Below are 27048 nucleotides of genomic sequence, written 5' to 3'. Positions count from 1 at the left end.
GCTGCTACCTAAGTGGGATGAGGTTTGCTGATTCGGTCAGATGCGTCAGCGGTGTGACCACTTCACTCATGTCGGTATGCAACGCCCTGAATAGGTGCTCGGCGGACGTTCTATCTCACTGTGAAATCTCACGGTGTCAACGATGACGCCCAGTGATGCGGGAGGCAACGATCGAAATACGCGACTAGAACTAGAAGAGTAAAAAGGGGGAAACATATACACCATTTTCAGTTACTAATCACTCATAGGTACAGGTGTATGTCCAGAACTGGTAGTAACAGTATGTAATAGTGCAGCAGTATTAGTAATGGTAGCGTGTTCGTCTAGTTTAAGTTCGGTGAACCTAGTGAGGAGAAGTCTAGCTTCGAAAACCGTCGGATTTAGACACAGTTCGTTCAAGGTTGGAAGACACTCCCAACCATTTGAAGCAATGCTTAGCATAAAGAGTAGAAGCGAAAATGTAATTTGTTGTTATTGTCGTTGCTAATATTATTGCAGCCCTCCAAATATCACTGTCATCGAGGTCAAAGGTGGGATCCGGTTTTTCTCCCAACGTTGACTTCCCGCCCAGTTATCTGTCGTTACACGCTAATGTGTCACTGATCATTGCTTTGTGTGTATCATTTAAGTGTGTACGCGCAGCGAGTCCTTAAAAACGACGACAACGTTAGCCATTTCCTAGCTTTTATTGAATCTGTGGCGATTAATACAATTGCCAGGTGTACAGAAATAGCTTGTCTTTCGCCATCTTAATGGCTTAAAAATAAATTTTGTAAAGCGTAGCAGATAGTTGAAACACTTAACGGGGTCACGATTGTAACAGCATACTCTGGTACAATATATTTATTGTTCTTAATGTTGTTGATGCTTCTATATTTTCATCTACATTACGCTCAGATTAACACGGCGGCTTCTGCTGCTGCCGCTACTACTGCCGTTCTCGTCGTCGTCTATTAATTGCAAAGGATTTCCGACTGCAGCGGTAAAAAAGCAACTGTGATGTCATATACCATAACGAGGAGAAAAGCATTCTTAACCTGTCGACAGTCCATGCACTACTAACTGGCATGCAATACAAGCGCGAATTCATGCACACAACAATAGTAAACAGTAACCCTTCGTCCAACACCATTGTCATAGTCCGGTATTTGCATCGACAAAGTTGCTTGCAACAGTGGCGAGCAGCATTTCGGATGCAACCAGAGGCCCAGCTTGTACGCATGACTCTGCGCTGTAACCATACGCACCGCGCAGTACTCACAACGACGGGAACAGTAGCCGCACCAACGGGCCCTCGCGACACACTATTTGCTACGATGGCAACAACTGGTTCATCATCTACCGCCACAAAGTAAAGCAGCCAAAGTGGCTGCGGCGACGGATTACCTCGAATTACCGCGCCATAACCAAACTACCACTCACGGGCTGGCTTGCGTACCCTTTTGTTGGCTCATTGACACTGCACACTCTTGCTACTGGGAAAGGCCAGCCGGCTAGTGCCGCTGGCTGCATGTTTGTCTGTCTGCTAGTCTATTTCTCTGTAGGGCCCTTTCGTTTGGTCTCCTATTGCTTTCTCGTCTGCACTCTTACAGAACTGCATTCTAGCTAAAAAGGCAGCTGGAATATATTATAGACAGTTGAAAAGCCAGTGCTCATCTAGAGACGATGGCGCTGTCAACAGCGACGGCGATCAACGCGACAAAGGCGGAACGCTACAGTGGCGGTGGCAACAGGGACAGTGAAGGCGCAGGAGACAGAGAGAGCTACCGATGAAATGGCACTCGCTGATTTTATTGCTACGTACGGCTGCTGGTCGTTCGCCACGCGAACTATCAGCAATAGCACAGATCGGAACGAAGCAATACAACGCAACAGCAGCAAAACACAGCACGCAAACAAAGTTGGTGGCTAACCTGAAAGCCGGAAGCAAAGTGCTGAGGCAACAGTCATTGCCAGCAACAACCGACGCAGCCTCGGTGGCATCAGGTAACACTGGCCGCCTGATGACCAAGCGCCTTATACTATGGCAATACTCGTAGACGACCACACATACGTATAGATCTACCACTATGTACCATACGTATGTAGACGAACAAAAACAATTCTTCTAAACGGAGAATGTCCAGGCAACAGAATTAAATGACGCTACTGTCGAATCTGACATGAATATTGTCGTCACTACGTCTAGTACTTTTAACAACTTTCCAGCCAATTTATATATGGTCTCGACAACACGTACCAGTTTCGCTGGGTATTCATTTAGTTGACGGAAGCGTCATATGTGGAGAAGGGGTGAGCAAACACGTTGCGTCGAAACGCAAAGCAACAACCATGGACGCGCGAACTGACCCACAAAATGAGGCGTCGCCAAATTCCTGCTATAGATGCCGATTCGCACATCTTAGTTTTTCACCGTTACAGCTGGGAAATGCGCAGATTTTTGGACATTCTGCTTAATTGCCACAAATGTGTAGTGCATATTATGAGTTGTACATTATTCATGTGGAAAAAATTAAACATATGCCTAGCTGGTTCATCAATCAGGGATCAAAAAACAGCGGAATTCGCAGTGGGTCAAAGCTTAGCCGATGGCTTTCGTTGTTCCCGCCGTTGGGGATGGCGTTAGCACTTACGGCTGTCCCGTTAACCGGCCCACCGAGATGCGCACAATTCACGTAATCAATTAATAATAAGTCAGTGAGTTAGGCCAAAGTCATCATCATACTGGAATTTGCAAAGGAAGCAATGACAGCGACTAGTGGCTCGAGGCAAACTCGACAGTATTTCAGCACTACATTTTTGCTAGTCAGACTCGATTCAGAATTCTTCTCGATGGAATCCACCACTTCAAGTACACAGCTCGTTGACGCGAAACCTGCGAAAAATGATGGTCAAATACGCTCAAGCTTTAACGAGCACAGCAAACTTCAATGAGTCTGTTGTTTTCGGCCTCCTCAAGACGGAATATCAGAAATGAGGTGATCCCTAACGCGTCGTTTGTGAGGAACAACTCTTCAACGCACTTCGATACAGACAGACGCCTACAAAGCGACCCAGAGGCAACGGCAGAAACAACACGTTCTTGGAGGTTGCTCTAGGAGCGGCGGTAGCATCGGCAGCGTCTAAAAGGGTGTAGGCAAACACGAAGATGGATTGTGTAGTTTGGCTATGCAAGTGCCGCTAATGCGTGTCTCTAGAACAGAGCTCAGTGGTGATGGGCATTGAGGAGCAGTAACAGCGCTACGACAGGCAAATATTAATGTCGCAGATATAAACATTACTATATAATAAATACATGATACAGCGTTGACGAAGGGAATGACGCTTGTGTGTAGCCATTTGGGTGCGTAGGTCGGCTGCACTCCTCAGCAAATTAGCCTAACACGACGCAGAAAAAAATTCGTCAACGCTGGACGAAACAGTATGTCCTCAGCATAACTAGATTCGACACATAGACACTCATGGAGATATGTATATATACAGATGTAACTGGTGTGCATTTCAACTATTTCGCTTAATTGATCTGTGGCTTGCGATAGCTTATCGACCGTAGCTAAGGGTAGTCTTCTTCTCAGTAGTATGATTAACGATGGCGCTGTCAGCTGATCGGATTGACTTTGTTGGTTTGGTTCTCGATCAGTTTGTCCATCCAGCTTGGTCAGAGCAAACCCGCCAAGCGGCTCCTCGCTAGGGATTCACTACTAGCAATGGCAGATAGATATGACGTTCAAAACGGTAACGCAGACAGAAGTATCAGCAACATCAGCATGAGACTAGCAGCGGTGTCCACTAAGTTTCACTACCGCACACACAAGTTTAAAGACTTCTCGCGCTTGAAGCTGAGGGAGGAAATGAGAGTGCGAGGGGACAAACCATGTAAATTAAGGGCAACTGGTAGCATCGCAATGATATATTATCACAGCATAATAGAGTAAACAAAAGACGGGAGTGTGCACTATATGGACCTGCTGCTATTGATTCGGGAGCCATATCGAACCATTAGAGATACTGCTGGTGCTCAACTCAGGGCCTAAAACTTTTCGAGCCTTTGTAACCTCGCGCTGCCGGTAGAAAGGAAGATCTTCGCTTATGACTTTACCGATTGCTTTTTCTGTTGCAGGTCTTATGGACACTACTGGAAGATTGTACTGCGTTGAGGATAACCCTTCCGACCACCATTGCCTACAGTAGTAGTAGCAACAGCGGCAGTGGATCAACATAAGACACCAATATATCTCCGATAACCAGCATTTGTCTCTAGCAACAGCTGAGCCCGGGCTATGACTTTCACCCTAATAACTACGATTATAAAAGGTGCGAAGGTCGAGGCGGTGGACCTTGTGATTTGTAGTATTAGAAACCAGACTTAGAGAACGTGACCAGAGTGATGGACAAATGCTCTGCTTGCAATAACAGTAACAGCAAAAGCGGTAGAAGCAAGCGGTATTTAATCTGTCTTGTCGTAACTGACTTGTACTGGTCCGCAAGTCGACTCTGCTCTTAGCACATTCTATGGGGATAAGGATCTTCGTTGCGTTGAGGGCTACAAAGCAACATAGGCATGCGTGCGCATATCGTTGTACACGGAACACAATACTCTAGATCGTTTTCTGTTAGCTTTTAACTACGGTTAATACGTATTTCTATCGACGAGCGTCGATGTTATTTCTACCCGCAGAGATGTTTGTTACACGAATTGATGCCGTGACTAACTTGCCATAAAATCCTGTGCTGGCACAAGCTACACCGCTATCATTATCTTGAGTCCTCTAATTGCTATTATCAATGCCTAGTACGGTTGGTATAATCATCATAATGATGTTAGCAGCAGAAATAATGATAGTTTCTCATATGACTCAATCTACTGTATACTACTTTTCCGTTACGGTTTGTACTTGAAGCGATATAACCACACCGGTACATATCAGGAAACACTGGCAGACCCGGCTCTATATTATTCCGTAATTTTTCTCATCTTTATCTCGTAGCTAATTAATTAAGCGTAATTAATGGTGCGGTACCATGTAGCAATAAACTGTATAGCGTCAGTTCATCACCATTTTCCATGCACTTCCACACCTCGCAACTTTAGCGAGTGTTAATGAGACATCTGATGGCTGGTCTCCGTCGCAACACTAGACCCAGTGACGGCCATCAGCGCATCGCAGTTCGCACGTCGAAGAACAGTAGCTCCGCAGGCACAAGCGACGTGAAGCCGACATGAGCCACCGGCCTACCGAAAAGCACTCGACACGCTCACGCACTTCTACTAACCAGCAAACGAAACAAAGAACCAATAAGCAATCGCTCATACACACACACATACACATACACACTTAAAAAAGCCACAGTTAATAAACAAATTCACTGTTCATGGTAGGTGGGTTAGTAGCTAGCTAGCTAACCAGCTAGTCTGCTTACTAACTCGCTCCAGGTTCCCTTTGTGTACGTCTGCTGGCTTGCCCTCTGCTTAGTGATTGTTGCACCGTAGTTATCGTTGGGCTGTCTTGCGCGGCTGGGCTGGTTGTCTGTCTGTCTGTCCGTCCGTCTGTATAGCTGCCGGCCCGCCGCTCGTCTGTGTCTATCGGTCCAGTTGTCTACTTGACGTGTCCTTCCTCTACGGCGCTCACATGCGATCTGTGCTACTGCTGCTGCTATTCTACTGTGTAGTAGTGGTACGCTGTGCTGTGCTGTAAGTGCGCTCGCCGACGCTGACGCAGCCGCTGCCACCGTCGCCACTCTACATGTCTTAACCGTACAGTGAGTGTAAATGAGCGACCGCGAGCACAGGCGAGAGTCTGGCCAGAGCGCGCCGACAAGGAAGGCTCACCCGGTTGGTCTGTTGTTGCCCATCAACTGTGAGCGCATCAAAGAACGACATCAGCGGCGGCAAATGATTTGCGATGACTCTCGCAACAACAGTGGCGGCAGTTCCACTGGTCTAGTTGTTATAGTCCTCAGTTGCTGCCACATTGCTGTGCTGTGATGGAACGACCAGGCGGGCAGGTGAGAGTTGTCTGGTGTTTCGTTGTTCTCGGCTCACTATTCGCCGACGTCCAATCGCTCCCCTGCGGTTCGTTAGCTGATGATGGCTGCGGCTAGTGCTGACGATCTCCTTAGGGCTCCTAGACCACCGTAGCCGCCGCGGGCACGCTGGCGGCAGACACCCTTCATTGCTGCTGTTGCAGAGGGGAGCGTTCACTGATGCCCACACAGCGATGCGGCTGCTTGCGCGACGAGGTTTGGTCGCGGAGCAGGCAATGCTGCAAACGCTCCGGTCCACTTGCACTGCGCTTGATACAGTGTTCTTCCTGGCTAAGGCAATTTTATATACTATTGCTAGCAGTGGATCAGGTCTCTCAGTTAGTGCATGAAGGCAAAGCAAATAGGAGCGAAAAGAATGCGCAGCCATCTGACTAATGACCTTTATTCACTGCTTAAATTCTACAGAGCGTGAAATCAGCGCGCACACTCCACCAGCGGCGGGAACCTTCAAATCGCCCACGTGATTGCCGAATAACCAAAGCATGCGAAGGAAACAATATAAGGAATAAACGAACGACGACGGCACAATGCGGCGGTGGTCATAGAAGTGATGACAGCAAAGGGCAATAGGGGAGCAAATAGAGGTAGATGCAAATGTGGCATGGATAGAAGGTAGTTTCCGATACTAATACAGCGCTGACAGAGCAGCAAGCAGCAACTACATTCGATAGTAGTTAAACTCTAAAGGATTATCACATTGTTAAGGAAATTATGTAATAGTATTTGGTGTCACAATGATATATATTATATATCATACGTATATTTTATATATGTGTGCCAGGTTAAGAAGTACAACTAACCAATAATAAAGGCACTTGTAGAAGCTCACATACAAAGCTGACGGAAGGCGATTTCAGCTGTCATAGTTTTTAGTAAAACGTATCATGGGGATATTCGATGGTGTTTCCTTACGTAGATTATAACTCAATGGCACTAAGATTAGCTTAAGATCCGTTTCGGCTGAATGCGTCGTGCGAGCTCCGCAGAATGCAGTGTCTTAAACCAAGCCCGACTAACTTCGCTGCTCGACACATAGAGGCACGATTTACGCTAAATACGACGATCCGGGTTGGTTTTCGCAATCCTCATTTTAATTCAGATACGTATAAATCCATTTCGCAGAAACAGATTTATATGTATCAGAATTCGGCAGAACAACCACCAACTTAAGCGATAGCATACACCATCAATTAACAAAATGAGTTTTAATACAAAATCCACCGCTGGAAAGGACCTGGTTACCATCTCTCGTTGTCAGATAGCTTTAACGACCGCACATGGGTTGCGTTATTATCATTATACAATGCGATGGGCAATCTGTTTATTTTGAGATTCGGTAAGTGGTACGTAATTTAGCGTCTGCAGTATTACGAATTAAGTCCATATCTAGTTATCGCTGCGCATTTATGAAAGAGGGCATCAACTTAATTGTCGATTTTTGTCTGACTACAATTGTTCGATTTATTCTTAAGGTCTCGAGGTTGGGCCTTAGTATCAAAAATAGCAAATGGAGCAACGGCGGCGGGTTTTTTCTGATATTCTTCAGAAACCTTCTTTAGTTTTAACCTTTCTTAATGTTTTCATATGCCGTTCTCCAACATAATACAATTCAGTCGTTAAAACACGAGTAGATACTGAGGGAAAAATGAAAAGTAACAGATATCGCTTTTGGGCAACGTTGCAATAGACGGTGATACGTGGATAGGGGGGTGACAATGTGCGTCTTTACAGAGTGTACGAGTGGGCGGAAATAGCAGTTTTTTTGTCTAAAGATAAAAAACGTTCTGTGAGTGACAGCGCTAACTCAGCAACCGGACTCAGTAATGTTTTATAGTGGTCGAGAGATAAATACAAAATTCGAAAAATCATGGCTCTATAAATTTGGTGATCCTAAAATAATAGCTAATAGCAGTTCACAGCGGTTTTAGGACACAAATATAATTGAGCTTATTTGTTCGATGCTTATCATGGACCCATTTAACAAACCCTCTTCTTTTACGTTTGACTTTACCACTAAAATTGTACTAGAACTTGCCGGTTGTAGTACACGGGTTCTCAGATCATTCATACATAGGTAAATATAAAAAACAGCCCATAATAATTGGAAACTCTATGTACTTCGATAGCACCTGTCTGGCCAACGAGACCGAATGGATAGGAGACCTCCCAATAGAAAATGCCTGTGCTTTTCTTTATAACCTGCTACAATACTTATTTGTGCTCCGAAATGCATGTACGCTTCTTTTCATATATTACTTATTTAGAGCCGAAACATTTGGAAATGTAAGTGCTGTACTATAAGTCATATGCTTCGATCGCCAGTTGACAACAACTATAGAAAAACGACGTGCCATATAGTCTGAATACCAGAAGCGACAACCTTTTTATTCCAAACATAAATATTTGTATACGCTGAGTAATTAAAATAAAATTATGTTCGTTGAGGCGGTCTGACCGTATTTCCTAGCCATCTCTAGCTCGAAATATGTCAATATGACTATATTTCTCCTCATGCTTTAGCAGCTAGTAACCCAGCACATACCCTTTTTTTCGCAAGAATATGTGTACACATGTATATATGTGTTAATATAAATTTGTTTTACAGCAGGTATAGGATCCCGCTAACAAGCCGAAAAAAGCAAATTATTAACTTATGACAACTTGACTATATGATTCCCAGACGACTCTGGACTACCTTCAATGAAAATAAAACATTGCTATTATGTTTTTGTAGTATTACTATCACTACTAACTAATTCTTCCTGCTTATTTTTTATCTGTTCTGTATTTACAAATGTATCCCATAAATCCAGATCGCTCTTTCCCACTAAATGTTCGGTTCCGCAATCCCTTTCGAATCCTCTCTCATTGGTAGACCCCTTTCCGATGGTAGTCAGTGCGTTTGTGGGTGCCAAGAGCTGAAATACGACAGGAAGTGTTTCTAGACATGGGTTTGTCTTCTGGAGCAACCGTAGCCATGAAAGCAACGAATCTCTGAAATGCAAAAAAGATATCTCGCTCAATTCACTGTATGCCTCGCACAGTACCATGTAACATAGCACCTCCTATGGCTTCGAAATGACAAATCTGCGTTTTTAAAAAGATATTCCGCTGCTCCAATATATCAAACCTAGGTTATTTTCTGTAACTGCGACAGTTTTGTCAATAGCAGCTTGTGGATGCCTCAAAACTTTTCAAAACATCGACGCATAGTCAGTTTCGCGCTACCGAGATGGACTCAATTAGTTTCCGCATTGCTCATATGAAGTTTTGACAGTTCTAGCTGTTGTCTAGGTTACCAACCTGGATGATGTCCCGGTGGAGCAAACCGCGAATATAGTAGAATCGGACTGCTCGTGAACAGTAGGAAGTAATGAAAGATCCTGCGAGGGTTCGGCTTTCTCACCAAAGAACAATAACTTCAAGTTTGACACGTCTAAATCATGGCAATATCACAGATTCAAATACGGTTAGGATACGCAGCAAGACTCTATAATCGACAGTTAGTTTACCTTCAAACGTGCAAACTGCAAAATGTTTCGACCTGGTACATTTTTCAAATTTTTAAATTATGCTATATTTGGGGGCTGCAACTGTTTAACGCTTAAGTACACGCAACTATAATTGAAACTGCTTGGGAACATTCATTTCACTTTTGTAAAACTAACATCTTCTACTGCTGACGAAAGTTAAGATTGTCAATCGGTTTTATCTGATCGCAGTTGTTTTTACTACTCCCTTGATCAGCTAAATCCGAATAATTACCGGGCTGTTATGCCAAAAAAAATTATATCAAGTATTACATTGAACAAAGGAGCTAAATGTTAAATAACGTGAAATGATGCTCGTGAATCTAACAATGAACTATTACCTATTTAGAGTGTTTAAATAGATTTGGTGACATATGAGAAATCGTATACGGCATAAGAAATTCGGTTCCTCGTAGGGTTGGGGCAAACTATATGTTTTACAAAGGTTTACCATCTGTATTGATACGAATTTCGGGTTTTTCCCGTGGATTTCCCACGAGACAGAAGTAACTGATGAGCGCATCCCTCAACCAAACTCGCTGCGGGCCTTCTATCCGTAAGGGTACCTTTCCGGTCTCTTGGGCAAGAAGTTCTTGTTGCTGTCAGATGAAAAGCATAACGGTTTACCAGTGAACTATTTATTACCAAAAACTCTCATATTAAATGCATTATCAAACATTTTCCGAATTTAGGGTCGAAGCAACGTTATATGAGAGATTTGTCAGAAATAGTAATTATCAAACTGTCACAGGCGATATTGACGGACTTTAAAGTCAAATAACCCTTGAACCAATTAGGCTAAAGCGATGGCTTTAAAAATGAGCCTTAGAAGTACGCTCCTTTATACATTTGCCCCAGCGCTCTACCGGCTTCTGGACTCCGAACATCCGCGTTCGGACCTAGATCGTAAAAATAAGCTGGTTGAAACCAACGTTTGATACTGATCATTTCCGAATTGATATCAACCCGGGAAGTAATTGATGCATGGCGATAAGGTATGGCGTTGTTATCAAGTAACCAAACTGAATGCTTTCGGTTGCCGAACCAACGGTCTATGAATCTCTTGAGGGACTCAAGATAGAGAGCTACATGCATTGTTTCACCTTCGGCGAATATCTCATAGTAGCAGACGCCCCTCATGTTAAATGCAAGTATTACTGTCACTTCACGCCTGAGGCTACTTGACATTGTCTTCGAACTCGATTTTACTTTAGGACAACTACATTCTTTCGCTTGATCCCTCTTCGGTTGGCGGTAGAAATTGAACCATGCCTAGTCTATGGCAACCGTATGCTTCAGGCAAATTTTTTGTTAACTAAATTTCTGCAAATTCCACGCAGAATATACTACACGCATTTCCAAGTGGCCTGGAATCAATTCACAGGGCACCCATTTTTGCTCAGTTATCGCACCTTCAGTATTTAGGTGAAAATTCTGTGACACGATACTTGTAAAATGTCAATTTTTGCCACCAGAGTTTTCGGACCATAAACTCTGTTTTGGTCAAAAACTTCCTCGATTGCAGCAATGTGTTCAAGGATTTCATATCTATCTCTTAAAAATCTGATCGCCTCTTCGCTCTTTTGCTCTATTCACGTACTGTACTTTCGCTTAATGCTTCCTTACGTAATGCTTTACGAACCTTTGATAACTTTTGTATCTACGGGAAATAAAAATTTCACCACTGGGCCCTAATGCTCGAGACTATAAAATGTTTTTTCTTCTAAACTATCTTCTCTTAAAATTAACTCAACTAACTTTAACTCGCGCGTTTTTCCACCACTCAAAATTCATCTGCTAGCGGCACGTAGCGCAAATGTAATTTTATTTTTAAGTCCGATTGAAGCTAGAATCTTACAAAATACAACAATTTTTTTCAAGTAAACCTAACTAGGGATTCCAAAGCACTCTTAAATCTCAGTAAAAAAAGACAAATATCCTCTATTTCTTAAAAAGAAAAAAAAAGACGAACAGTCTTAACCTAGAACGCCTTAAGCCACTCTCCTTACACTTCGTAGCTCATGAATAACATCAATATTTTTATGATGCTCATTGTATTTCTCTCTCTCTCTCCCTTCTCATCTCTGCCGCATACACGCCCACATGTATGTACTAACCTTTGGACTTTGTCCAGAAATTATCCAGGTCTTATCGATTGAATCAGGCACATCATCAGCATGAAGGTCCACGACCTCTGTCTCAAGATCAACCCCAGTAATGCGCTCAATGGCGAGACGAGCCAATAACCGAGGATCACGCGGAACTGGCTTCGGCAGGGGGTAAGGTGATGCATTCTTGAACTTCGGCACCCAGTACATCAAACGACAAAGTTTTTTGAATACCTATGAGACGTAAAGAGAAAACGTTATACATATTTACTTAGATAATCTGTGAATTCTTACAACAAACAACGTAAGAACAACAATGTAATTGCGTGGTATCCGCTACCTATCATAAGCTCGACTAATGTGTAAAGTTGAATACACAAGACTTTTATATTAGATAAATCATTTTATTAGACCGAGGCAAGTCTATAGAAGCAAGTCAAAACAGGCAAACACAAAACCAGGCTTACATGTGATTCGGAGCCAAAAGTATCCAGGACTAGATTTCTGATAGTCCTATCAGGCATCACTCCGCCAACCTCCATTTTCTCAAGGATCTGAAGTAATGCCATTACAAGAAAAATGGTTTGTTATTTAATGACTAGCTATTAGTTAAAGGAAGAACGACCTTCATTCGTGAACAATTTCTTTAATAATATGATTGTTACTATTATTATTATGAGTTAAATGGATAGGACCAATGGCATATATGATATCAACGCTGTTTAAGGAAGGCACCCTTGTCGACATAATTCCAGCACGTTGTCTCAGTAACTGTAATGCATATATACATAGTATCAAATTATTGCGTACCGCTAAACCTGCCTCCTGATGCCGCGGAAAATGATAGAGTGCTGCCTGGATAAGAGTTTCCGGGAGCATCTTGTGTTTGGGAAAGAGATCCATAAGCTCATAGAATACGTCCAAATCCGATACAACCTATATAATTAAATTAATAACAATGATAACGAAATTAGACTTCGAGAAGCAAGAACATATTTACGCTGTCTTTTCTTTTTTTCGAACGGCTAATTTGCCTTAATATTATGTGTTGCTTGTGCTGCGGATAAGCACAATAAGAACGAAAGGATTAAGACCCTAGCTCTCAGCGAGGATAATGTGTAGGACAAACCACAGCTACAAGGCGTTGTGGGTGCTGGTCGTTTTCTTCTAAAGATATTTGTTACAGATAACGCCCACATTCTTCTTTACTAAGTTGTCAAATGTTTAATCAAACATCGTATCATAACGTTTGCAATTACTTGACAAGAGATATTTACTTAATCAAGGTTGTTTTATAGATGTATGAATGTACATTGTCCAACTGCAGAGAGCATCGATGTTTTTTTTATAACGAAATCAGTTACATGGTGCTTGTGAAGTATGAGTATTAGGCCGTGTTGTAATATTGGCCCTACTATATTGAGAGCAACGCTTTGCTTTTAAGCCCTTAAACTCACCTGATATTCTTCCATGTGGTCTAAAGCTACTGTAATGAATTCGACGTGTCCTTTTCGAGAAGGATTGGCTACTTTAAATCTTTCAATAACTTCAAGGAAAGCCTGCTTATCGCGCGCCTTATCGCTCTGAATTTTGAACGCGTCCTTTCGTTTGCTTACGGTCGTGTTGTCTTTGGTCGGTATCCGAAACGTGATTCCATGTTCCAAATTGTCCTTCTTACCAAAGATCGTCCGACGTCCGGAATCGATGTGACTCGCCACAGGAAATTTCATGGCCATTGCGAGGCCTCCACTTAGATTAAGGTTGGTGCGTGACAGCACCACACCTCGTCCGAGGGAAACCCGACTTAGCGACATATCTGTATATCGATGCAAATCAATTTTCGTTTAGTTTTCATGAACGTAATAGCTATGAAGCATACAACAAGCGAGCGATTAACGATTGCTAAAGTTTAAGACTCACGTTCACTTAAGACAAATAAACCTGCTTGTGGAGTTTCTTGTTTTCGAATACAGTTGCTCATCTTATGATAGTCCGAGAATTGAAATGAGTGCGGTAAATGAAAAACGGTTTGTAAAATATCTCATATGTTATTTCTTAGAAAACTTTCTGAACATGGGAACAGCGTACCCTGAGCAGTATCAAAGCGATCATTATTCACAGAATAGGATTAAACATCATTGGCTCCAGTGTATTTTAAATAAATTCGCTGTTTTTTCCACATCAACTTAAATTTACAGGGAATAGAAAACTGATTCACTAATTAACTCGAATAGTTTCAGTAGTGACAACAGCATATGGGGAAAATTTTGAATCATATCTAGGAGTAATAGTTAATGAAATCAACTCATATTGACCACGGACAGTTTTTAAAATGGTTTACTGCATATATACTGTGCGGCATTCCTATTATTCACAATTAATTGGATAATGGCGTAATAATCTGCCGTAGGTTTCATTCTAAAACAATGACTTGCTAACTCTGTATGTGTCTAATTTACTGAATCTTACATACACAAACCAAAAGAGATGAGAAGAGGCGGAACATTAACGACTTAGAAATGTCTCTAGCGGACCCGGATTTCCCTTCCGATTATTGAAAATGAAGGCCTCCTAGGAGAATTCTACACTAGTTGGTATGTTCATAATATATATGCTATACGTAGAGTTAAAAAATATCCTGTGCATCATTTGTTTCCATTTTTAAGCCGAGCAATATATAGCATTTTATAACTATAAAGTTATTGGCAGTCACTTCCCTTCACCAGGCAATAGCCGTATAATACATTACGCACTACGCATAATAAATTTAGTCCATTGTACATTACAATGGGTGAAGGCCAATCAAATGTGTGTGCACACTCCGTAGAAAACAGTGCGTATTCGACATACATGAAAAGTAAACCGTGCAAAGATTCAACCCGCATATTATTCTTATCAGAATGAGACTCTTACGTTGCGCAATTACATAAACAGGCTGTATGAGATGTATTTCGCTTTAAACTGTAACACTTTAGATCACAAAGTACGCACATATGACCGGGATGTATGTAAATATTGGGCATCGCACTAATTCTCGGAACTGAAGCCTAAATGCGCGGATTGTGGAAGACCAACAGTTGCATTGTTGGCAATTACTCCAGTGTCCGCTAGCAGAAGCTGTGAGCACTTCTGACACAGTTTATACAATTTGATGTGCACATCCGTATTCAATGTGTCTTGTTGCACATTATAATACATTTGTACTGATCGCATTGAGTTTGAAGACAATTTTCATTAGTTATTATTAGAATAATTAATAGTTAATAGTCAATTAGTTAACGCTTCCAAATGTACGTTTAAGTAAGTAAAGTTAACTGAGTTACAACAAGACTATACGACAAGAGTGTAGAATCATTTTGGGGTAAGGGAATATTTTTTCTACTCAAGTAATTAATTACTGTGCTAAAAACATTGTGCGTGCGACAAAACAAAACTGTGAGCTTGTGTTCGAAATAACGTTAATTATGGTTTTTAATTTTACGGGAAATACTTCTTACAGTCGTTATTATTACTATTATACAGTATAGACGTCACAATAGCCAGTGTAGTATATTGTTGACCATTTCATTGATTCATGTCACTGCTGTGAGCGAGAGATTTGATACGATAAGGAAATTATGTTTTATGACAATTTCCCGTAAAGCATGACATGTTATCTATCTGTAACGGCGAAAAACATGAGATTGTTTGAACACAAAGCTTACAGTACACTTTCGCGTATGCTGAAGTGAAGGAATAGTATGTAAATTCACTATTGCACTGAGTAACCTTAAAAAAAACTTTGTTCCAATATATAATTTCACAGCTTTATTGAAACATATGCCTCTCATTTGGCTGGTTTCAGCTGTAACATAAAATTCTATTTTGAAATGACTAAACAATATTTAACATTTAGTACATGTCTAAAATTACTATATACACCAGAACGAAATGAAAAATTCATATATCCGATTCTCCTAGTCTTGTAGGGTAGAATTTTTTTACCGATTCTATAAAAAAAATACTCAAAGACACCAGTCGAATAGATGTTGTTATGTTCCGTTTTTTGAATTCAATAATTTTTTTTTTAGATAAGCTATAACGCTTACGTTATTCAAGAATAATAGGAATAATAGGTTAGGACAACGACACATACTAGTGGTAGTACTATATATTCATATTTTTTTAATCATAGCGGGTCTAGGGTTCCTATCGACCGCGCATTACACGTTGGGTAAACTGAATTATTTGTATCTCTACAAGCTTATAGAAGTGAATCTGTAGTGGCTTAAAAATCAGTTTATTGATTGAGTCCAGGTGAGTAAAACCAGCTTGATGGTTGGTTATAGGTTTCGCCAACTTGATCAGACGCAATATACGTGTAACAAGGAGTACATAATTTGGTAGAGTCGTATGGATTTTTGCGAATCATCCGTACCGCTTCTTCACAATCCATCCTCGTACACCATTTGCTATGAGGCCGGTGTACAGGTTAGGAACGACATTCCTTCACCGGTTGAGGAAACCGAAGTTATGACGGTGAGACCAGAGGTAAGGGCATCGTCCTTTTTCTAGTTCTATTTAGGTTAGGTTAAGTAAGTAGAGACTTCATTTAGTTCGATTCATAATATCTGTTTGCTCAGCATTCACTTGTTACTTTTGGTTAGCGTCGATAATTTGTATATTGATCTTTTTCGTTGTATATTCGAAATTGTTGCGCCACAGGTAAAATGCTATGAGTTATTCGTGTTGACAGGTCTCTTGCGAAAGGATTTTAGATTACAAATGTCTTTATAATCATGTTCATAACAGTTATCGTTTCAGTCGGATGAACCGGACTCACTAATGCAAACATTTGCACACACTGACGTTGTTACTGGAGACCATTTCGTGGGAGATGAGTTTCTAGACCTTGAAAATGCTATTCCGTTACCACACAACTGTATCATCGAGCTCCAAGGCACAAAATACGTAGTACATATAAACCATGATACTAAACAGGTATGAAAAAAAAAGGTTTAAAAGAAACATGAAGAAATTAAGTTTAAACATATATAATATATTGGAATTAATTCGGGATCCCTTGCTATCAACATTCAACGATTTATGTCGTTTTGAATCTCATCGCTGTGTTCTAGGTGTTGGCGGTACCACTTCGGATGCAACCTGTTGAGCCTCTGACCAACACGTCAGGTCAAGAAGTTGGCCAGGACGGAGAGCGGGCTATCGATGTGACCGCTCTGGCGTCACTACTCGGCAGACGGGGTCGTGGACGGCCCCGAAAAGAGCGCGGTCACGAATCTAAAGCCCAAGTGTCACTTCTGCTGCTTTCGCCCGCACCTTGTCCTGCGCTTCTTGTCCAGCTTCGGATCGACGATGTACCACCCACGTTACCTCCAAGCGTTCTCTGCGACCGGGTTCTCACGACGATGCTGTCTCGACAGGATGAAGGTACAAGCGCTTCGTTTGATGTATCCACTGACCAGGGAGAACTCACCCTCAATGCCAGAATTGCCGTGTTTAACGGGGTGCCAGACTGGGTGCGATACCCACTGGTAATTCCTCTTGAGAAGAGCGACCCCGTAGAGGACGAGGCGTTTTTAAAGAAACGGGCCGCTGAACCCGTTCAGAACGAGTTAGTGCAGTGTCCCAGTTGTGGTTTTCAGTCGTTCTACGAGGCTCATCTGAGTGAGCACCTGATTCAGGAGCATGGGACCGACAAAACTGGTAGAGGAATGCACCTGGAGCGCTGCATCAAATGCAGTTTGAGCTTGGCCAATAAACAGGCGTTGGTTGAGCACTACGTCAGGAGACACCCAAATCTCGTCTGCGCTCCATGCGGGGTCGTCGTTGAGCAACAGTATTTGATGCGAAAACACAACGAGCGGCATGATGAAGCTGCACCCAGATACTGCGAACTCTGTGGCAAAAACTACAAAGATCGCTATATTCTAAAAAGTCACATCAAGTTAGTGCACGGCCAGGCGGAGATCTTTTATCAATGCGAGGTATGCCGAAAGCAGTTTGAGCGCAAGGCCCACCTCGTTCGCCATATGCGAACCCACACTGACGATATGAAACCGTTCGCCTGCAATCAGTGCCCTTACCGTGCGCGAGAACGCGGTGATCTGAATAAACATATGCGTGGGCATGGCGAACCTTCATTCCCTTGCGGCCACTGTGATAAGTGGTTTGCACACTTGAAAAGTTTGCGATTGCACGAGAAACGTCATGGCGGTGTTCGAGACTACAAGTGTGCCCTGTGCGATTTTTCCGCATTCACCTATAATCACGTTAGAAAACATATAGAGCGGACGCATGCAACTATCGCCAACAGTGTCACCGGTCAAGTTTTAAACGGGGGCAGATAAAGTGAAGCAAAATGACATAAGTCCTAAACTGTAAACCGGCTATTATATAATGTAAGATTCCTGGCTTAAAGTAACTGTTAGCTGCGTAAGCACAGCTCAGGTAATCAGTAGCCATAGCCTCGTTTTCTCGACGCAAATGTTCGACTACGTATGTTTGTTTACGTGGTCGATATATAGTCTTAAGTTTAAGGAGTACGTTACGTTAAATGAAAGGCTAAACCAGTCATCGTTTGGGTAACTGTGATTGCAAATCAACTATCTACCCTCACGCGAAAATATATATGCGTTACAACAAACCATCAATTAGCCACTAGTTCAGAATAGGTCAATATCGACGCGGAACGTACCACTTCTCAGCACTTCTGCTGACTAAATTTGGTTTTAAAATCGAGGAGCTGTACAATAACTTTTGAACGTGTTATTATGGTAATGCACGTTGCTGTATATTTGTATACTAAATATCTTAAGTGGACTTAATAAATAAACCAGTGTGTATCCGATCATTAACTATTTATTTTTACTGTTGTACTTTATTTCTTGCTATAATGCTTGCTTCATTTGGTTAGATTAACGACTGCAGCACTTTGTTGGCTCTCATTGAATATTTCCAATGGAGATGAATTTCTGGTATTCATCTTAAATCTTCTATTAAGGACATATGAAATTTTTGGGTCGTTTCCTTCCAACATCGAATCGAGTTGATTCAGACCTTGCATACAAATAATATCGGTAATCATTACGAACGTTCCGTTTCGTTGTTTCTCAGTTCGTTTTTTACTGACATGAACAATGTTGCTCGTGCAGGTCTAACGGTATGATGAAGCAACGTAATCCAAATTGCTTGCATCTTTTTCTTCAGTGAGGGACAGGTCAGAACGAAATCTGCTGATTGTGACACTTAGATAGTGAAGTGCAAAAGTAAATACAATGTCTTTGCAAATGTATTTGTTATCAAAACCGATACTTTAACAGATATAAAGGCACTTTAAATTTACACAACGTTTGATAGCTGTTATTGGGAAGAATTGGGGAAGCTGCGAAATGTTGAAAACAAGCTGGGAAAATACAAAAATAAATTCAATAATTCGAGCCTGGCGACGTTTGCTCGCCTTCGCGAAAGTATTGTTTTGATCAAACATTTCCCGTGTTCAGAGAGTGACAAAAAAGTTACAATAGTTAATAATCTGCCTTTACTACAAGTAATTGTATAATAGAAAATGAAGAAATTATTCAATTTTAGATGTTTATTAAACGATACTGGCACAAAATGTCTGCGATTCACTTAAAGTTAACCAAGACTTTTTACGAACGAAAATAGCAATACTTTCAACTATCCTAACCAAAGGACTAAATACGGAAAGCAACTAAACAGGTGGTGACACCAGTCATTTTTGAAGAACAAATTCTTTCGTTTATTGCTTAAAGTTAAACTGAAGACAACACCATGCTGATGTACGTTATATAAGCTAGTTTACCAGACTCTAGGTTTTCAAAAAACATTTGCTTACGCACTAATACTGATGCCTGCCTGGAATTGGCTGTACAGGGTGATTCGGTTTTCTTTATAACCCGTGAATCGCTAAATCGCCATCTCAAAAAAACAATTATCCTTAGGTACAGTAATATACGAATTTAAAAGCTGATACGAAACAATATGAGATGATAGTTTTGATAGAAAGACGATAAAGATATATATATAGATACAGACAGAACAATGAGGCCAGTTGTCTTTTGCTCTTTCTTCGGACACTGACATTCTGATCGTCAAGATGCTGAAACAACTATGATTCATGGGAAATGTATGTTTGCCGTTCGCACACAGCAGGAACTCTAACGAAATTAAAACGAACTAATAACAACGCTACTTCTTCATTTCTTAGCTTCATTTTATTTATTAGCGTTATTACAACAGCCTAGCTGTGACAATCGTGGCATTCTGGATTAAAATTGAGTATAACGATTTCCATAATTTTTAAGTTCTTTTGCCTGCATTACAATGGTGGCTGCGCCTCGTACGCCTCTCTGCAGGGAAGCACTACAAAGGGTCTGTGGGTATGATAACGGTTGTTGAGCTACAGCGCGAACGACTGCTGATGAACGATTGATGGGTGTGAGGTGATTGTGTTGTATGAAAATAAGCCACCGCAATAAACATGTACAGTTCTACCAACGTATTACCGAACACAATGAGGTTCTGCTTTGTGACCACGTTAAACAAAACAAAAAACCTATCTTCCGACGCTGCTTACGATCCATTTAAAGCTTTGCTTATATTTTTGTTTTTGATTTGTCGCCGCAAACAAACGGCGTACGTGCGCCGTCTCCCTGATTGAGCGTCTTTTAATATTTGCTAGTTACAACTGTATCGCCTGAAATTTTCTAACAAAGTCGTATTTGCAGTAAATAAAAGATTTAGTGCAAATGAAATAGTTGTTATTTTTGGCCACTAGGAGCCTTGCGGCAAAAAAGCTACATGGTATATCAGATATCATTAAACGCTACATGCCACATTTCGAGGCACAGACTTTGTTTACCAACATATAACGAATGATTTACTTTCGTAGTGAATTTGTGCGGTCGAATAACCAAAAGAAGACTTGAATTGAAAAAAAAAGACTGTGTTTGGTTAAAAATCGCCTTTTCTTCGGGGTGCGCCCTGCCCAGCTCGCTCCGAAATGGAAGCAATCACATGACGTCGCTGCAAGCTTCCAACCATTGCGGCTTCACTAACTAACTGCACATCCGGATCGAGTTGGCGCATCCGTAGGTAGAGGCCAACTATAGTAAGCAGCAGGGCTACTAAAACGGCAACGGATAACCCTGCTACGAAGAGAAAACCAGTCGTAGAAACACAGAGCTGGTTGTGCTGTAAAAAATGCTGAAGATGCGGCACAAGATGGTGTGTGCCCCCTGCCGGCCTCGCGCGTAAACCACCCGGCCGGTCGCTAGTTCCTCCTCCCACGGCGACAAATGTCGAACTGCGAACGGGCACTGCTGAAGCGTCGATTGAGTCCTCGGGGGCTACAACTCGAATACCTCTCATTAAGTGCGCACGCTCTGCCAGTTGCTCTTGTTCCTGATCGTTCAACAAGGTATCCGTGACATCTCCGTGTTCTTGAGCGTCAGTGACAAAGCTGGCGTCAGTTCCTGCCCCATCATCCAACGTCTTGCTTGCGATACGCGGCAGAGTTGGGCTTTCAACTGATGAAGAGTTCGACGCTATGCGATCATCGAGAACAGCTCGTTTCTTTCTGCTTGAAAATTTCTTCTTTCGACCAACGAGACACTCATGCGGATCGTGCTGGCATTGAAACTTGCATATTTCGATATTGCACTCTATAAAGACCTCCAGTTTGTCAGGGAACTTGAAAGCCTCCAGATATGCCCAAGCGATGGCGGACGCGCCAGTGTTGCCGGTCTCGCGTGTCTTCTGCCAAGGGCCCATGAGCTTTGGCGCGCTAACACAACCCCTGTCGTTGCTCAGCCGGATCGAATTCGCCGCATTTCCGTCATGGGCCATACAGTCCTTTACGCGAACATCATAATCGTCACCGTGAATATAAACGACAAGTGTGAGCGTTTCGCCAATCTTGACAAGCCCATTGACTGGGCTAGCATGAAATGGGCCTTTTCCCAGTTGGACGTCAAGGTACGAGTCGATTGAATCACCAGAGTAGGTCACTGAGATAACGTCAAGAACGTCAACTGATAGGGACGAGGAGACGGTACGCGAGAGAACCGACCCAGGGCCAGAACGTGGCTCAAATACACAACGTAAGGCGCGGGCTGTGTCAACAACAGACTGAAAAAAAAACAAATCAATGGAGAAAAAACCCTTAGAACGAAAAACTGTTAGTTGCAATAAAGTGGGAGAAAATTAATATCATATGAACCGTACTCTTGAATGTGTACGGACAATAACGATGCAGCGGACCGATACGCCTGTTAACTGCTTTTAGTTCTCTATAGACGGTAAGAAGCCGACAACCGTACACATTTGAACGCTAACGTACGTGAGAATACTTTTTGATAAAAAATAAACAGCATATTTTGTTGGCAAATTTAAACACTTGTTTAATGTCTCAATACATCTAATAGCTAACGGTTATTATACATTTTCCACGAAGTAAATTTATAATAGTATAGAAAACGCTCAGCCAATAGTAACTGCTCAAAATAACAATGCTCTATAGTATACATAATCGATTGAAGTGCCACCTGAGTGTTTCCTTTGCGACGTAGCGCATTTGGTTCATTTTTCAAATTATCTGTTTTTTTTCGCGGCGCATTTTCAATTGCATGTATTGCGAGTGTCATGTCAAAATTATAAATAACATTATGACATCGCATTCGCAGAAGAATCCGATTTTAACTAGTTGAAAATACTTTCTGCGACCATCTTCAGCTGGTTCTTCGGAACAAACAGTCTTCAATTGTCTACAGCACCTGAGATAAACGAAATGGTAAGCAGGAATTTATTATGTTCTATTTATGTTACACATGCCCGGAACATGGCATGCAATGAACGGAAAAACGTTGGACCTTCTGACAGTCGGAGCACGTCAGTACGAGTTTTCGTAGCCCGAAATCTTTCGGTAAGTCATCGTAGAATTTGCTGCTTCTCGCATTGGACAACGATTATACTGGATTATCATTATACACAATGGAGCAGTTGAAAATGAGGTTGAGTCAGTTGTGCTTCGATATTGATGCGCGACGTGTTTTCTCGCTGCTAGTCCTCCGAAGACTGATGAACGGCTTGCCGGGCTCAGCCAGGAGGAAAGATCTTTATCATTCTGAGGTCACTGATATGCGTCTGAACCACCGCGTAACGTAAGCGACGTGTAAAAGCATTAGGTAAAGAGACATTTGTGCGTATACTAAAGGTTTTAAGCAAATAAAGAAAGTTATAAGATCGTTTGTGATATATTCTAACTAAACTAAACTAAAGGCGGGAAACACAGTGAAACGCACAATATCTGACGTTGAATATGGAGAGACGAAATTTATTCTACCATGCCAGATTTGCCGACATTTTGGCTTAACATCCGATCTCTAGGAAAGCGTTTACCTGAATTCCCGGAGTATTCTGTACGACCACCGTATTTTCTATGTACGTTTCTCCATTTTGTGGACCTTCAACCAATCGACTTCCGCAACGATCAGGGTAAACCGTAAAGCGCATTTGGGTTGCGGAGTCAGGCGAAACAACCTGTTCCGCCGAATTCGGTGATGCGTTAACCGGATCAGATAATGGTTGATGTTGATACCGACACTGGGGGTCCGAGTAATGACCCTTCGAATATATTACGCCTGACACAAGAGAGAAATAAAGAGACAGCGTACTTTAACATTGGAATCTCGTGATAGTTTAGCCGAAACATTTGAATCATACGTAAGTAAGTTACAAGTAGTTAAATGCAGAATAACAAATATTCTCGACATACTATGACTTAAAGAAATTTGCATTTGATTCGGCTTGTTACACTCTAATCATTGAAGCTAACCATGGAACGGGCTGTCGAAGGTCATTAGGACATCGAGTGACTCCCGGCTGCAGCGAACGTCTACGTTGAGCAATTTCGCAACATGTGGGTCGTGTTGCGGCAAAAAATGCTCCTCCTCGAGGGTACGGTCGAGCTCAACGGAGTCTCTGTTCTCTTTGCTCGCAGCTGATGACACCAGCGGTGATAGCGACGAGAATGAGTGTACGAGTGCGGCTGGAACAGAAGTATTCATCAATTCGTATATAGTGGTCATCTTCACGTTCACTGTCCTCTTCAAAAAAAGCAAATCATGTGCTGGCATAATAATATAAGGGTGGTCCGTGTGGAAATCCTGCATCTGCGATCGGATTAAACATTGTCGTCATTGAAACAACTTTATACAGATGCATTATACGATCCGAAGATTTCCTTGGGCCCCGAAAGTCTTTCGACTTTAAGTTACTCATCGATTTAGAACCAAAGCTTGACTCCTGAGTTAACACAGTCTGTTGTGCAGGATGGTAACGAAGCTTGGTCTATTGAATCGTATATACGATAATCCTTCCACGCAGCTTATTTTCTTTCCCGGAGGATATTTACTACGTCCCTGAAAGGTCTAGGAATACTAATATTCTGTTGTATTCCAGATCATTCTACATATGTTAATGTCTAATCGGCCAATGTTCATAAGAAACAAGCCCAATGAAAAGATCAACTAAGCAATGAAATGCGTGTAGTTTTAACTGGATTTATAATATCTGCAGCATTTTTCGAACACGAATGAAATCTTCTTGCATAATATGTAAGCATCAGGTTCTTGTCCTGCGCATCGCGCAGCTTTTCACGCCTGTGTTATGCATAAAAATCAACGAGACAGAACTAGACACTGGCAGGCGTTTGTTTATATTATAGAAGCGGGTTGTTTTATAATGTCAACTCGGTATTATAATTACACTTAAGACTACTCGCTTGTACTGGGCGGTATCGTGTTTGCTATTTCCACCAAGTTTTTACTATGAAATAATATATATATGAAAAAATATATACATAAGAATATAATATAATAATACCGGCGATTTGCAGGAGGAACGCTACAGTTTGCTAGCCAAAGAGCTGCGATCTCATTGAACGTCGCAACTGTTATTAAAGAACGTTGTTAAATGTTGGTAAGGACAAAAAGCAAATTGCTTCTGAATAGTTGTCTAGTATTTCCACTTTCAACAAATGGATTTGGTTTCCTTAAGCGTAGTAAAAAGCTGCTTTAAATCTGTCTCCTTGAAAAAACCATCTAGTCTTTTTTTGCCTAAACTCTCACTAATAATAGACATCATTATCAAGCCCGCTGCCGCCGGAAATCACTTCGACATAGGCAGTGGCGTGACCATGTCAGAGGCTCCAGGACATGGGAAGAGAATAGCGTCAACATAACGAGTAGCCTCATCTGCTGCGAGTACCACAGCCCACGGTAGCTGTCTAGACCGCCGACTTCCTCGCGCGATCTTGCCTCAGACATGACTCCTGTGCAAACAAGTGTTAACGTACCGGGATAGACCACGTTATTATAATAACAATAAGTAACGTTTAGCACGTAGGTTTCCACACCGCAGGCGTGAACGGCGTTTGTTGAAAATTTGTAATTGTTTTCGGTAGAAGAATATGCGCTTATCTCGAGGAAGGAATCAAAGGATATCTAAACACATATTGTGAAGGTTTGCGATGACACTGACGCAACAGCGTAATGGGCAGTGCGGTAAAATGAATGCACGCGTGAATCTAGTGGCGATGTATTATGATCAGCATTATGTCCTATACACAGGGATAAAGGCTTGATAGAAGTCGTCTGAAGGAGACGATCTACGGGTCCAGTGCAACGAGCAGCTACAACACATCGTCTAGGATATTTTAGCACTGTGTGGCATGTTCGCATGATAATGCAATGAAAACGTCTACTTTTGCCGAAATTAAGGATACCAGAGGTGGTCTAGGTTTGCCTAGAGAACTACGCGAAAGCATGCTCCATATTGTCTCCATATAGAGGGGCCAATGGTTGAAAGCAATGTTTAACCGAAGTAGTCCTAAATATTAAAGTTCAAACTATTTTACATCGTCGTAAGAAAGGCGTATCAGTCTTTCTAGATCCGTTTTGCCCCAGATGTTAGTATCTTTGGCCCTACCGGTTAGTTAGTTAGTTGAATCTCTTAATGCTGTTGAGTGGACGAAGAGACGGCATTACTAGAGAAGGGAAGACGCTATTGGTCTGCGAATTGTTGTGGTGGTTTAGCATCACCGGAGATATCGTTTGACTGTTCGGGAACCCGACACAAGTCATCATTGACTGCTCAATTCGTCTTTTAAATATCAACTTGATACACGGTCGTCTTCATCCATACTTACTTCATTCTTGATACTTGCAATTCATTTTTTCTGTGACCTCTGTAAATGTCTAGATATAACAATGCTAGTTATCGTCTACTTTACGTGAATGTTCAATACAAATGATTTCAAAAAGTGAGATCTAGCCCAAATCAAGAAAAAAGGCAAGAATTAATAGATCAGTGCTTTGCATTGGGTGAGATTTCTTACCCTGATGTTTTCTCGGAAGCAGGGCTGGATGGAGTTTTTTCGCATGCGGGAACTTCCTCTGAAGTTGTCTAGACAATTGCGGAGGCGGAGGAACGTAAACTTCTCCATTTTCTCCTACTACACGTTCAGTTGTTCCCACACCAGCCGTCAACCACGCCACCTTTGTACAAAAGCGAAATTTATATACATAGCCATGGCCAACAGGTTTACCAAGCTCCTAAAAAATCACACATGAGGACCTGCAGCTTGGTGCAAGGTCAGACGGCCATATTAGCCTCTTAGGTCACGTTCATCGGGAGAAGATTTTAGATAAATATACTTAAATCTCATATTATGAAAAGCAAATATACCGGACTACCCAGTGGTAAACTGCATGCCTCGAACTACCGGAGACCTATAGTACAACAACTCTATCGAAATAAAGTCAAACGTGCTTGTGTTACTTAAATTGATCTGGCTTTTCGTTGAAAACTCCTGTTAATAAAATACTATAGAACAAATGAGCGAAATATATAATTTTTTCCTTGTCGAAACAAAATAGACAGAGCCATCATGTTTAGAAAGCCTGACGTTATTGATCAAGTTTTTTAGGTTTGTCACAACTTACCAGTAGGCTAATGACACCGACGCCTAAACTGGAATGCATATTGATGTTATCTGTTCCTGCATTGAGACCCTGAAACAACATTACAGCAGTAAGTGAAGATATGTTACTAGATTGTGTTAAATGTATCGTTATAAATACGTTAATAATGCTAACTGACACAGGCGACCCACGTTACAAACAAGCTCTCCTAAGCGTAACAGTGTACTGAATTAAATCCGACATGCTAGACAGGACTGTCATTTGAGTAAGTTATTCGTAGATTCTAACCCTTCCGAGATGCTGTGTTTAAATCATTATGAAGATGAAAAATATCGGTATAAAATCGTTGATAAGCGACCT

The 27048-nt window shown here is 41.8% G+C and overlaps 3 protein-coding genes and 1 long non-coding RNA gene across 17 annotated transcripts in view; 2 read left to right on the top strand and 2 right to left on the bottom strand.

Annotated features, from left to right (window-relative positions):
• The first annotated feature begins 1453 nt into the window (after positions 1 to 1453).
• LOC147754906 (uncharacterized) lies at positions 1454 to 8504 on the top strand. Its single transcript, XR_015330085.1, has 2 exons — positions 1454 to 6006; positions 6451 to 8504. It is a non-coding gene; the product is annotated as an uncharacterized LOC147754906 (long non-coding RNA).
• Positions 8401 to 14754, bottom strand: ECSIT (evolutionarily conserved signaling intermediate in Toll pathway, mitochondrial). 2 transcript variants are annotated; one of them, XM_022810790.2, is made up of 8 exons: positions 14597 to 14754; positions 13141 to 13499; positions 12494 to 12619; positions 12151 to 12237; positions 11693 to 11917; positions 10027 to 10174; positions 9349 to 9481; positions 8401 to 9039 (listed from the first exon to the last, which is right to left on the bottom strand). In XM_022810790.2, exons 2-8 carry the CDS (start codon positions 13495 to 13497, stop codon positions 8766 to 8768), a joined length of 1350 nt encoding a protein of 449 aa, XP_022666525.1. In that variant the 5' UTR covers positions 13498 to 13499; positions 14597 to 14754; the 3' UTR covers positions 8401 to 8765. The 2 variants fall into 2 exon arrangements, with proteins under 2 accessions (XP_022666525.1, XP_086848841.1); XM_086992715.1 differs by lacking the exon at positions 14597 to 14754 and adding an exon at positions 14437 to 14458.
• LOC111252606 (uncharacterized) lies at positions 14721 to 18547 on the top strand. 7 transcript variants are annotated; one of them, XM_086992710.1, is made up of 4 exons: positions 14721 to 14802; positions 16012 to 16213; positions 16475 to 16663; positions 16801 to 18547. In XM_086992710.1, exons 2-4 carry the CDS (start codon positions 16076 to 16078, stop codon positions 18031 to 18033), a joined length of 1560 nt encoding a protein of 519 aa, XP_086848836.1. In that variant the 5' UTR covers positions 14721 to 14802; positions 16012 to 16075; the 3' UTR covers positions 18034 to 18547. The 7 variants fall into 7 exon arrangements, with proteins under 7 accessions (XP_086848836.1, XP_086848839.1, XP_086848840.1 ...); XM_086992713.1 differs by lacking the exon at positions 14721 to 14802 and adding an exon at positions 14809 to 14983; XM_086992714.1 differs by lacking the exon at positions 14721 to 14802 and adding an exon at positions 14809 to 15044 and having other exon boundaries at positions 16487 to 16663.
• Positions 18548 to 19886: 1339 nt separating this feature from the next.
• LOC111252605 (uncharacterized) overlaps positions 19887 to 27048 on the bottom strand; it is a 66760-nt gene continuing 59598 nt past the window's right edge. For all 7 annotated transcript variants that reach the window (XM_086992700.1, XM_086992701.1, XM_022810783.2 and 4 more), the window contains 5 exons: positions 26710 to 26778; positions 26103 to 26262; positions 23541 to 23753; positions 23105 to 23346; positions 19887 to 21835 (listed from right to left, as the gene is read on the bottom strand). In XM_086992700.1, coding sequence (XP_086848826.1) covers positions 20660 to 21835; positions 23105 to 23346; positions 23541 to 23753; positions 26103 to 26262; positions 26710 to 26778 — 1860 coding nt within the window. In that variant the 3' untranslated portion in view covers positions 19887 to 20659. The remainder of the gene's footprint in view (positions 21836 to 23104; positions 23347 to 23540; positions 23754 to 26102; positions 26263 to 26709; positions 26779 to 27048) is intronic.

This window comes from Varroa destructor, unplaced genomic scaffold (assembly GCF_002443255.2).
Source record: "Varroa destructor unplaced genomic scaffold, Vdes_3.0 BEIS01000006.1, whole genome shotgun sequence".
NCBI lineage: Eukaryota > Metazoa > Arthropoda > Arachnida > Mesostigmata > Varroidae > Varroa > Varroa destructor.
This window is presented reverse-complemented; position numbering and strand designations above follow the sequence as displayed.